The sequence below is a fragment of the Glycine soja genome, chromosome 5 (genome assembly GCF_004193775.1).
Source record: "Glycine soja cultivar W05 chromosome 5, ASM419377v2, whole genome shotgun sequence".
Lineage (NCBI taxonomy): Eukaryota > Viridiplantae > Streptophyta > Magnoliopsida > Fabales > Fabaceae > Glycine > Glycine soja.
The window spans coordinates 22,470,507-22,484,468 of record NC_041006.1 but is presented as its reverse complement, the minus strand read 5'-3'; the positions used below and the strand labels follow the sequence as shown (position 1 = coordinate 22,484,468).

The 13,962-nt window shown below is 39.4% G+C and overlaps 1 protein-coding gene across 1 annotated transcript; it reads right to left on the bottom strand.

The window, feature by feature from the left end:
- Window positions 1–209: 209 nt before the first annotated feature.
- On the bottom strand, window positions 210–695 carry LOC114411207 (verprolin-like). The gene has a single exon (XM_028374959.1). It carries the CDS (start codon window positions 693–695, stop codon window positions 210–212), a length of 486 nt encoding a protein of 161 aa, XP_028230760.1.
- Between the last annotated feature and the right edge of the window lie 13,267 nt (window positions 696–13,962).

Here is a 13,962-nt window from a genome sequence, read left to right as displayed (position 1 = left end):
TGCATCTTTGGCCCAATGTTCTTGGAGTCTTCTATCCAATGCCCTTGGGGGGTAGGATTGCATCACTACTCATGCACAAAACTAACAAAAAGTAACTAATGTACTACCATCAAAGTTATACTAATAATTCAAAAACAAAAAGAAGCATAAAATCTCCAGAAATATCCACATTCTTGTCAAGATGGACCACAACTTCCTCACTAGTCCATCTAGTCAAAAAAGTCCGAACCATCCTCTAGGTAATAGGCTGGTGAGTCAGGAGGAGCTGCAACTTCGTTATCTGAGTCATCAGGAATGAGTATCAAAGGTGGTGCCGGTGGAGCTGGTGGAGGTGGTAGAATCTCAACCTCCGGGGAAGCCTGTGGGTCTCCTACTGGTGGTTGCGACTCACCTGGTGCAGGCTCTGTCCATGTTGGTATGGGACTAGGGGGCACAACCTCGGAAGATCTTCCTAACGGCAGCTGAGCTTCAGGCCAGGCCACTTTATCTAAAAATTGCTCCATGGATACTATTGGCTTGTTATGAGCCAACTGCTGCTGGTTGTAGACAATAATCAGCTGCCCCCGGAATAGGCTTTGCAACATAGGAACTATAGGTTGTGCTTGTAGGCCATCTGGTTCCATGGTTACTGTTGGAGGAGGTGGGTTGGATGATGAAGGAATGTCTTCAGCTCTTGCTCTCTTTCTTGAGGCCATTTGTGAGTCCTTACAAAACAATATAGACTGCTTAGTGAAAAAGGGTTCGCTTAGCGAGTCTTCACAGAAAACACTATACCCGCTTGGCGCCTATAGATCCCGCTAAGCCTAAAACTTGCTGCAATGATGTGTGCTTAGCTCTCCCTGAGCCATGCTTAGCGGTATTACACAGTAAAATTTTCACAAATTCTACTAAGTTATGGGAGCTTAGCGAAATGGGTCGCACAGCTCAGTCACTGCCGTAAAGAACTTCGCTTGGCGCAAGGATACTGGCTCAGCGCACGACTATCATGAAAAAAAAATATAAGTTACTTGGGCTTGGCGAATCAGCCTCACTTAGCCACAAGTACTTATCTATCCTCTATAGATCTGATCGCTTAGCGCGACAAATACGCTTAGCGAATTCTATTGAAGAATACAACTACTATTGATAGACTCGCTCAGTGCAAAAGGTGCGATCAGTGAGTTCTATTGAAACAATCAATGGGCATTGCTAGACTCGCTTAGCGCTTCAAGTGCGCTCAACAAGTTCTATCGGAAATGCATGTGTGCAATGAGTATAGATGAACTCGCTGAGCGCTGAAGGCTTGCTGATTGAGTTCATTGCAAATTTCCAGAAAACAACAGAAAACACAGTTCATATTCTTCTAAAATTGAAACCTCTAATAGGTAGATTACGCATGCAAAGTTTCCAACATACCTATCAACAGACACCCTATATAGACACCTAATCTTAAGCTATTCCTACATATACTACAATCCTATAATTCCTAAAGCTAGTTTTAAAAGTTATCTATCCTAATGTTGAGCAAAATAACAAAGATAAGGATCATGAGGAACTTACTTGAACCGCTGATACAGTTGACCCAATGTAGATGCTGGATTAGATGAAAGAGGGAGAAAGAGATGATATAGTTTATGCATAATTCTCCAGCTATCCCTACACTCAGCACTTGTCATTGTGCTGAAGTTACACTTAACCAATGGTTTTTTGACGCTCCCGCTTAGCGAACACTTCACTAAGCGGGAGAGTCGTTTGGTTTTCCAAGGCCAGCCGCTTAGAGGGGCTCGCGCTAAGCGGGAGACTCATTTGGGTTTTTTTTTAGCACACAAATACTTAGCTTAGTGAGTTAAATCTACCGCTTAGCGAGATCTACAGATCAGAAAACCTGCAACTCTCGCTAAGCCAAGATCTGAGCCCGCTTAGCAGAAATCATGTATTTTATGTGCAGTGAAGCTAATACTGAGCGGTTAAGAGATCCGCTTAGCGCACAAGCTTCCGCAAGCAATTAAGCTTAGCGGATATGAATGGTGCTAAGCTAAATCAAATCCAGTTTAAATCGCAAGAATATCCGCTTATCCAGCAGATTACATGCTCAGCCCCATGGCCCTCAATTCTGACTGCAATGAATAGCGCTTGGCGACATAGGGTCGCGCTTAGCCAAGGGAAGCCATCGCTCAGCGATCAGTTTGTCGCTTAGCAGAATTCAACTCGAATTGATTTTGGCTTAGCTAAACCTTGGCTAGCTTAGCGGAAATAACCTTAGGTGTCAGAGTGGTGTGCTAAGAGCTTAAACTCGTGGCTTAGTGCATGAGTGATTATGCGCTTAGCGAGAAGCAGGCGCTTAGTGAAAGGACTAATTTTCAAAAAGATTTTTCTGAGTTATAACTTAGTCCTTTCCCAAGAAATTAAAACCCTTAATTTCACATTCAAAGAGAGGTTGATATGCTCCATGTAAAGATTATTAAGCAAGTTCCTAATGATAAAATGCATGTAAAAACAAACACAACAAAGATTAAAACTGGGTCGCCTCCCAGGAAGCGCTTCTTTAACGTCATTAGCTTGACGCTTTTACCTCACTTGGCGATTAAATGAACAGTGTCCTGTGTCCTGATAAATTCTTTTCCATGATACAGTTTTAGCCTTTGGCCATTGACAACCCATGTCCTTTCCGGATCCTGAGATTGTGGGTCATACAGCTCTATTGCACCGTAAGAGCGAACTTTCTTAATAACAAAGGGTCCAGACCATTTGGATTTCAGCTTACCAGGAAATAATTTCAATCTTGAATTAAATAGTAGTACTTCTTGTCCCAATTTGAATTCTCTCTTCAACAACTTCTTATCATGATACATCTTCACCTTTTCTTTGTAAAGTTGCGTAGATTCATAAGCTGTTAATCACATTTCTTCTAGTTCCAGCAACTGGATCTTTGTCTGCTCTCTGGATGCCTTCTCATCAAAGTTCAGAAATTTTAGAGCCCAATATGCCTTATGTTCCATTTCAACTGGTAAATGACATGATTTGCCATATACCAATTAAAACGGAGATAGCCCAATTGGAGTTTTGTATGCAGTTCTATAGGCCCACAATGCGTCTTCCAATTTGGATGACCAGTCTTTTCTAGTTGATGCCACTGTTTTTTCTAGTATTTTCTTTAATTCTTGGTTAGAGACTTCGACTTGCCCATTAGTTTGTGGATGGTAGGGGGATGCCACTCTATGATTCACATGGTATTGTCCCAATACCTTTTAGAGTTGAGTATTACAGAAGTGCGAACCACCATCACTGATCAGTATGCGAGGTACTCCAAATCAAGAAAAAATGTTTTTCTTGATAAATTTCACCATAATTTTAGCATCATTCCTTGCAGTGGCCATAGCTTCCACCCATTTAGATACGTAATCAACGGCTACTAGAATATACTCATTCCCTGATGATGAAGGAAAAGGGCCCATGAAATCAATACCCCAACAATAAAAAACTTCAACTTCCATATTTTTTTGCAGAGGCATCTCATTTCTTCAAGAAATTTCCCCGATTCTCTGACATTGGTCACATTTTAAGACATGACGATGGGCGTCTTTGAAAATTCTTGGCCAAAAAAATCCTGATTGTAAGACCTTGGCTGCTGTTTTGCTTCCGCCATAATGCCCACCACACGGTGAATTGTGATAGTGCCACAGTATGCCTTTGGCTTCCTCACTTGTCACACATCTCCTAAGGAGGTTATCTGCACCCATTTTGAACAAGTGGGGGTCATCCCAAACATAATGTCGCGCATCAGAGAAGAACCTCTTTCTTTGTTGCCAATTGAGGTCTTTAGGAATGACCCCGACTGCCTTAAAATTAGCCATGTCAGCAAACTAGGGTCTCCCTTCAATCAAAAACAAGGATTCGTCTGGGAACTTATCTCTTATTTCATCTTCCTTTGAGGTGACATCCTCATTCACCAATCTGGATAGGTGATTGGCTACCACATTTTCAAATCCTTTTTTGTCCTTGATGACCAAATCAAATTCTTGAAGCAGCAGTATCCATCTGATCAATCGTGGCTTAGAATTAGCTTTGCGCAACAAATATTTGATTGCAACATGTTCAGTGTAGATCAATATCCTTGATCCTACCAGATAAGATCAGAATTTCTCAAGTGCGAACACAGTTGCCAGCAATTCCTTCTCAGTGGTGGCGTAGTTAATCTGCGCATCACTCAATACTTTGCTAGCATAATAGATGGTATGAAATACTCTGCCTTTCCTCTGCCCGAGCACAGCACCTACTGCGTAATCACTTGCATCACACATTAATTCAAATTCTTGTCCCTAGTCTGGTGATGTGATCACAGGAGCAGAAACCAATTTAGCTTTGAAGGTGTTAAAGGCTTCTAAACATTCGTCATCAAACACAAACACAACCTCCTTGTTCAACAAGTTGCTGAGAGGTTTCGCAATTTTGGAGAAGTCTTTAATGAACCGTCGATAAAATCCTGCACGACCCAAAAAACTGCGGATGCCTTTCACATTGACTGGAGGTGGAAGTTTATCAATAACATCTAGTTTTGCTTTGTCCACCTCGATTCCATTTTTTGAAATCTTGTGTCCCAACACGATGCCTTCTTGAACCATAAAATGACATTTCTCCCAGTTAAGTACTAGTTTAGATTCTTCACACTGCTGTAATACCTTGTCTAGATTTGCTAAACAATTCTCAAAAGATGCACCAAAGACTGAAAAATCATCCATAAAGACTTCAATGCATTTCTCTACCTTGTCAGCAAAGATAGCCATCATACATCTTTGGAACATAGCAAGAGCATTACATAACCCGAATGGCATGCGGCGATAAGCAAAAACACCGAAGGGACATGTGAAAGCTGTCTTTTATTGGTCTTGGGGGTCTACAACAATCGGATTATAACCTGAATATCCATCTAAAAAACAGTTGAAAGATTGCCCTACAAGTCTTTCGAGCATTTGATCCATGAAAGGAAGTGGGTAGTGATCTTTTCTTATGGCTTCATTAAGCTTTCTATAGTCGATGCACATACGCCATCCTGTGACTGTTCTAGTAGGAGTTAGTTCATTTTGATCATTCTTCACTACTATCATTCCTCCTTTTTTTGGAACAACTTGAATAGGACTGACCCATGAGCTATCTGAAATTGGATAAATGAGGCCCGCCTCTAGTAATTTGAGCACCTCTTTTCTTACCTCTTCCTTCATTATAGGATTCAACCTTCTCTGAGGCTGTCGCACCGGTTTAAAATTGGTTTCCAGATTGATTTTATGCATACAATATGATGGGATGATTCCCTTCAGATCTGAAATGTGCCAACCAATAGCCGCTTTACGATGTTTTAGAATCTGCACCAGTTGATCCTCTTCTTCCTTCTTTAAAGAGTTACTAATTATGACCGATTTAGTCTCGTCATCTTCCATGAATATATACTTTAGATGTGCTGGAAGGGTTTTTAATTCTGCTTTGGGCTTTTCTGGTGGTCTCATTTTCTCCAATTTTTCGAAAACCACACGATCAACACAATTGTCTTTCGGATCATCACACTCTTCATTATCGACTAAGCTGTCCATCTCATCACCCAATTCTTTTTCCAAAGGAAAATGTTGTATCATGGTTGAAGTTGTTAATACTATTTCCTGTTCCACCTCTTCGTCCTCAGAACAAGCATCACCCATATCTGAATGTTTCATGGCCTCAAAGAGGTCAAAAGAGACTTTTTGATCCTCTACAGTGAGTTCCAATCTACCTTTCTCTGTTCCTCTAACATAGCCAGCAGCGGCCGAGCAGGAGTATTCTGGAGTACTGGAGACTTTAGACGTTTCCTCTTCAGTGGTCATATGATGATGGATGGAGGTAACTTGAAAAATGCTTTCTTGATACGTTTCAATCTCTACACGCTCTTCCTCTTGTCTAGCCTCAGTGTTAGCCATGTCATCCACCAACTTACTAATCTGAGTTGCAATTCTTCTAAAAGCATGTTGCATTGACTCTACTGCATCTTTAAATTGCATTAGTAGATCATCCAGATTAATAACTCCTTCCGCTTTATCATCATAATCTGGTAGCCAACATGACTCCCAGTGATAGCCTGTAGAAGATTGGTTCCTTTGAAATTGAGTTCCCTGCTGCTGCATTCCATAACAAGATCCTTTAGAGCTGGCTTGGTATGTCATGAAGTCTGCCAAAATACTCTCAAGATCAGGGACTCTTTGCTCTTCAAGGTATTCATACATGACCGGTTCTTGTCTCTAGTCATGGTTATTTATAGAATAAAAATAACAACTGTCTTTATGCTGCTCTCCTCTGGCTAAATCACAGTTCATTAATGGGATTGAGATAATAATCTTCATGATATAGCAGTGAAGGAGTTGCCTTAGTGAGGAGTACTAAATCACCTGTTCGAGAGTCTATACACGTAGAATACTAACAGGCCGCAATAATCTAGTTCAATAAGAGAAGATAAATATAAATTGAAGAAAAAATATTCATAGAGACAATCAAAGAATAACAAATAAAGAATAGACACCTAAAAACGAGCTAACTTCCCAGATAAAAAGAAGTTCCCTGGCAACAGCGCCAAAAACTTGTTCGCAACCGGCAAGTGTACCGGATCGCACAAGTAGTATAAAACGGTAAGAATCGAGTATCAAACTCTGGGGGAACTTGTGTTATTTGGAAAGCTATTTCGATAAATAGGCGTCTGGTATGAAAATATGACTGTGGTTATGAACAGGTATTTAAACTATCTAGGAAAAAAGAAAGAAAATCACGCAAGAGAAATACTATGTAAAAACAAGTAGAGAATGTGTTGGTCTTCCTCATAGGTTCCTGATGCTAAAAAGGATGTTCTCTATTTAACAATGCTCATGCATTCCTATGTTGTCTCCTGGGCTGCTAGACCCCGATTCCTCATGATAGCCTAGCCTAGTCCTGATCCAGCCTCGTCCATAGATTCCTCTTGTAAGACTAAACTCAACCAAGACCGCATTAAGACACACATACACAACTAAGTTCTTATACCCCGATTCCTTATGATAGCATAACAACTTAGTCCTGTACTATCAAGGACTTTAGAATCAGACCAGTTTCCACTATTGAATGACCCTAACAAAGCATGCATCTACGTGATCAAGGTAAAAGCACACTGGAATGAAAAGAAGATAGCACAGAGAACACACAAAACATCATTACATAGATAGAATTATATTTACATCAGGTACCTACAGGGAAGATCCAACAGAGGATTTAGCTATCCATAGTCTGGAAACCTCCTTTACAACAAAGAGAAGAAGAAGCTGAAAGACTGCAAAAACACAAGTGGTGAGGATGTCTCCTTTACCTCTAGGATCTCACAATTACTCACAAACTCATCTCAAGCTCTCAGAACGGCTTTCGCTTCGAACTCGCGTCTCTGCAGATCTTCGCATAGCAAAATCTCTCAGAAATCTCTGGAACTTGGACTTTTCTCTCTCTAGAACCTTTGTGCATGTAGAGCTTCTCAAGAAAAGTGCCAAACTCCCTTTGCAAATCTGATTTCAGGCTTAAATAGGTGGCCTTGTTCGTGCTCGTGCACTTAGCGCAGATCTAGATCGCTTAATGTGCATAAGTGGATTTTGGCTTAGCGCGTTTGTTTTGCTTAGCGAATGAGCTGAAGCGGTGTGCTTGATGACCTGGAGTGGTGTGCTTAGCGAACTTGACAGCTCATCTTCTTTTGGATTCTTCCTCGCGCTTAGCCACTGAAGGTTGCGCTTGGTGAATTCTCGCTAAGCCAGCATCTTGGCTTAGCGAAAGAGTTAAAAACAACATTTTTCCAAAGTTTCCTATTTAACCTGAAATTGAGAGAAATTGATTATTAAACGCACAAAACAAAAGTATAAATTATCTATTACCTATATTTAACAAAAAGTACTTATAGTATTACAAAACAACTATAAATTAGGAAAGTTTGATACAATATACACAGGTTTTATACACAAAAGTTAGTCGTATTCATCGACTAAAACTCTCGCACTTTCATTTGATGTGTTATCACAATCTAATATTCCCACAATTACAAATACACAACCCTTTTCATTTGATGTGTTCCCTCTCACACTTTCATCTATTTTCATTCTTCTGCATATTTATATTTGTTGCGATTAAATGATGTGACACAGATCAAACAACGAGTCCTATGAAAGTAGTGATAACAAGGACCCGAAGGTTGATTTTGAGCAACTAATAAATCAAGCCAAGAAGGGAGAACCTAGATTTGAAGAGAATGGTGGAACAAGAAGAAAGGCAAGTGAAGCCACACTGAGAGGAAACAGAAGTTGTGAACTTAGGCGTTGGTGGAGAGAGAAAAGAGGTCAAGGTCAGCACTTGCATGTCCGCAAACATCCGAGATGAGTTGGTGACTCTATTGCGAGACTACCAATACATCTTAGCTTGGTCCTACTAGGATATGCCCGGTTTGAGCTCGAACATCGTGCAATACAACTACCTCTGAATCCCAAGTGTTCCCTGGTAAAGCAAAAACTGAGGAGAATGAAGCCCGAGATGTCCCTGAAAATAAAGGAGGAAGTGAAGAAGCAATTCGATGCTGGTTTCTTGGTCGTGGCTTGGTACCCAGAATGGGTCGCCAATATCGTGCCAGAATGGGTCACCAACATGGATGATGAAGAGTTGCCTTCGCCTGTGAATTCCGACATCATCTAGCGGTATTACGTGTAACGCTTGGGTATATTCGAAGGCTCAATGTTTGGGCTTCCTCAATGACTCATTAGGATCTCCAAGTCCTAAAATGTTTGTAAACCATAATCAAAACATTAATAAATATGGATTAATGATTTGCATCTCTCCCTCCAGTGTTGTGTTCTTTGCTTTTTTATTATTGTCTTTAAGAACATACACTCTCATTTTTGCTCACTGATCGAGGCCGTACCCGAATCAAATAAACATTAAAAATGCAGTATCTAGGAAGTGATCCTAGGTTGTCTCCCAACGAGCAATGGTCAACCAAACGTTCATAATAGATAGTAATAAAATAGTAATGAATTGGGGGGGGGGGGGGTGTTTGCTTTTGTAAATTAAACCGCAAGCAATTTCGAATTAAAGAAATAACATAATTAAAACATGTTGTTTCCCCTTGATTCACAAGCAAGTCTCTTATTTTAGGTTACAAGAATTTATCCTTAATCAGTTCAACCACTTAATCCAACCCTAAATTAAATTACTAACGAAAATTAACATAAGGCTATCATTATGTGATTAAGCAACACATACACCAATTAATCATGAATGAAACTGATCATTAAGCATGAACGTAAATTAAGCGCAGAGACAATTAATCAAGCACTAAGCATGCATGGATTAATAGCGACAAATACAGAGTAATTGGTGAAGAGGAAAAACTGATCAGAATTCAATAGTAATAACAAAACCTCAAAGAGAGCTGTGCTTGATCATCAAGAGAAAACAACGCTGGAGACTTAGCCTTCCATTAATCAGTAGAAAACGAAATTGAAGATTGAAGCAGAAATGAAATTACAGAAAACGAATTTTATTCTACGTGAACAGTGTGCATGAATAGTAAAAACTGGAATTCTAAAATCCTATAATTATTATCCTCTCCAAAAAACTCCTAAACTAAAACTCTGGTGCTGTTATATAGGTCCTCAACCCCAAAGCTTACAAATCTATTTTAAGTCCAAGCCCATAAACGAAATAAAATAAAATCTGGACAAGATAAGATAAGATTGGATGAAATAAAATCTAGATGAAATAAAATCTAGATAAGATAAGATTTGATAAAATAAAATTGTCTGTTCTCTTCAAGTCCAAGCCCAATTTCGGATTCAAGCCTAATTGCTTATAATTCTCCTGAAATTAAATTAAAAACACAAAATTAGTCAAGTAGGCCCAAATGATAAAATTGCATAATTAATTTGACAATTAAGGCTAATCAGTAATTAAAATGGTGACAAAAAGGGTTAAGAAATAGGAGAAAATAATGACACATCACTCACTCACACGACTGTTATTTCGGGGCAATTCGACTCGTTCAACAGGGTTGCCGTAAACGTTAAGTAAAATTGAACACGACAACACCCGTTAATTATTTCATTTGACGTTCAATCATAAACATGCATGCATGTGCATCTTATCATCAAGGGATCCTGCAAATTGGAAAATGAATGAAGAGTCATTTTGGGTGATGGTCAGGGCCACACCAACTTGGGTAAGCCTAGGGGCAAGTGGAAAGGTGATACAAACATCTTGTAGTATTTTTTCACATTTTGATGTTAACACTTTCTTTGTCAAAGCATTAGGGCAAGTGCCAACAGGTGCTAGGTCCATGATCAGATCAATCACACCAAAAGGGAGGTTAGGGAGGATGAAATAGCGAAGTCTCGATCACCACCCCACGTCCGGCTAAAGACGTTAAAGAAGCACTCCTAGGAGGCAACCTAGTATCTCTAACTTTGCTTTTTAATTTCATGTTTCATACTTATTCATTTTCTTGAATTATATCCTGAATTCGCCTAAGTTTATACATCATTTAAAAGGGAAATATATAACCAGAACTTTGCAAAAAAAAAAAAAATTCAACTCGCCTAGGCGAGTGGCTAGCTCGCCTGGGTGAGCATGGTTTGACGAAAAAATAAAAAGGGGGAGGGATGAAGCCAAATTTCAACCCATCTTCCCCCATTTTCTTCAAAACTCAACAAAAGCTTCATAGGAACCCACAGGATCTCCATTGTTGGAGAAAATTCAAGTTTTTTTCTGCACATTTGTATCAATTATTCTTGCTTTCCATTCATCCCACTCAAGTAAGTGCCATCTCTATTTATTTTTACTTTTTCCTTGTGGTATTTGGTTCTTTGGTTGTTGCTTGCTTTGCAATGGTTGTGGGATGAGTTGTAAATTAACCCATGATCAAATGCTTAGGTTGGTGGTTGTACTGGATGGCTCTAGGCCTATCCTTTCTTCTTTTACGAATTTGCATGTCATATGTGCTCTTTATCCCTCATTTTTTCATACTTCAACATGTGCACGCCAAGTGTTTGATGAAATGCCACAAGGGTTAGGTTGTGTTCTCTTTTAAGTTTTGATGTGTGAACATGTTTAGTCACTTAGCTAGGGATGATATCAACACAAATTGATAATTTACATAGGGTTGCGGACTGAATTGAGAAAAAATCATTTGAGTTGTTGATGGGCAAGTAACTTGTGGAGTTTTAGTCACCACCATTTCTTATTAAATTTGAAGCAAGTAAACGGATTAAATTTGTGCTTAAATGTTGTTTTGGACTCATGTTAAGGCTGTTCTAGAGTGATTTTGGGCACAAATTAGCTTCTTGATTTGCTAGAAATAAATGTACAAATATATATGCATACATATATGTGTGTGTGTGTGTGTGTGTGTGTGTGTAAGGAAAAATGTATATATGATAATATAAAATTTTTAAGAAAAAAAGGGGAAAAAGAAAAATTCCAATGACTAGTAATTTTGCTAAGATACTAGTGTCTTTTGCCTTTGTTTTCTTTTTTTCGTAGATGGCTCCAAAGAAGCTTCTTACTAAAAAAGGGCTAGAAAGACCACCACAGAGGAGGGATCCAGTGCAACCCCACAAGCGGAGATTGAGTTTGATGGACACCGTTTCCGAAGCGATCAAGGGTTGGTCTTTCCTCAAAGAGAGACGGGTCCAACTGAGAGAAGGGGAGTACCCAGAATTCCAGACGGAGGTTGCTAGGAGGCAATGGACCCAGCTGACAAAGCCCGTGGCTAAATATGATCCTGAGATAGTCATAGAGTTCTATGCAAATACCTGGCCTGTCATACCCTAATTTTGTCCGGGGACTATCATATGCTAACATTTTGATTATTGCTAGCCGAATTGAGCTGCTTGACACCAGTTGTCGCGCAATACGAAAGGTTTTTCGACGTTTCGATATAGAATGCGAAAAATACCTGTCATACCCTAATTTTGTCCAGGGACACTTGTTGTCGATATGCAGACCTTGGCTGATCACTTTGGGACACTTAAACAAGCATCATTGCGTGATCCATAAAGTTTCGCGACGTTTTGGGAAGAAATCAGCCAAAAACACGAAAATGAGGGTGTATTTAGCAAAATGGGGGGTGGTGTTAGCAACTGGGCTCATTTGGGCCCATCCAGAAGACTCTAGAGAAAAGGTTGCTTTTGGGCGAGCTGGGCGGCAACCACCTCCCCTTTTCTCCTATAAATAGGGAAAGGGGCTGAGTTTAAAGGGTCCAACAATTTTTGCACTGAGTTTTCACTTTAAATTAGTGAGGAGAAGAGAAAGAAGGAAAAAAATCCAAGCCGAGGTGCTTCCGTAACGCTTTTGAGACGTTTCCGTAAGCAATTCTGTGGAAGTTCTTCGCCGTTCTTCGTTTGTTCTTCATCGTTCTTCGATCTTCAATCGGTAAGTTCTTGAATTCGAAGCTTTCAATTCATTCTATGCACTCTTAGTGGTCCATTATTGTTTTGTATGCTTTCATAACAGATAGTAATAATTGATAAAATGAATTTCAACCGATCATTTGTGTTGTAATCTCGTTTAATCTCCGTTAAAACAAAATCCAACCGATCGTTCATGCCTTAGCCTCGGTTAAATCAAAAAAGCAAAAATAATAATAAAATAATCAAAATATCTGAAATGCATGAAATTAAATGGCCATAACTTTTGACTCGGATGTCCGGTTGAGCCCAAAATATACTGAGATGCATGAAATTAAATGGCCATAACTTTTGAGTCGAATGTCCGATTACAACCTTAAATATATCGAGATGCTTGAAATTTAACACGAAATCTTTGAGAAACTTCAATCGGCCATAACTGTTGGCTTGGATGTCCGATTACCGCCTATAATAGATCAAGATGCTTGAAATTGAACACAAAATCTTGAGGTAAATTCAAGCGGCCATAACTTTTGACTCGAATGTCCAGTTGAGCCCAAAATATACTTAGATGCTAAAAATTGAACAAGAAATACCGTGATAAAATCAAACGGCCATAACTTTTGACTCGAGTGTCTGATTACAGCCTTAAATATATCGAGACACCTGAAATTGAACACGGAATCTCAGGGAAATTCCAAATGGCCATAACTTTTGACTCGGATGTTTGATTACCACCTATAATACATCAGGTTGCTTGAAATTGAAGAAAATGTCTTGAGGTAAATTCAAGGAGCCATAACGATGTAGCTTCATTGGAGCTTGTAGACCTTGGATCTTCTTCATCAATGGAGTCCTTTGCTTCTTGAATTTTAATGGCAGCGGAATGGAGAAGAAAAAGAGTTGAGAGGAGACTCCCCTTCAAGGAGAAGATGAGTCAAGAAGAATCTCACCACCATAGGAAGACATGGATAAGAGCTTGAAGGTAGGAGAAGATGAGTGGAGGGATAGGGAGACAAGGAGCACGAAATTTAGTGCTTCTAAAGAAGTCTAAACTTTGAAGTTTAATTCTCAAATGATCAAAGTTGAAAAAATGCACACACACGGTCTCTATTTATAGCCTAAGTGTCACAAAAAATTGGAGGGAAATTTGAATTTCTATTGAAATTTCACTTGAATTTGAAATTGAATTTGTGGAGCCAAAATTTCACTAATTATGATTAGTGAATTTTAGCCATGGTTTGGCCCACTAATCCAAGATCAAGTCCAAAATTCTCCACTAAGTGTGCTTAGGTGTCATGAGGCATGTGAAGCATGAAGGACATGCACAAAGTGTGACTATATGATGTGGCAATGGGGTGAAGCAAGCAAATGTTCACCCCCCTCGAAAATTTAATTGGATTGGGCTTCTCCCAATTCAATTACATTTATTTCCAACCACACACATCAAATATTCACTTAATGCGTGTGAAATTGCAAAACTACCACTCAGGAATGACCTTTATTCTCTTAGAGTTCATGGGAACCCCTTGATCACTATTTAAAAAATTAAGAAAAGTAATGT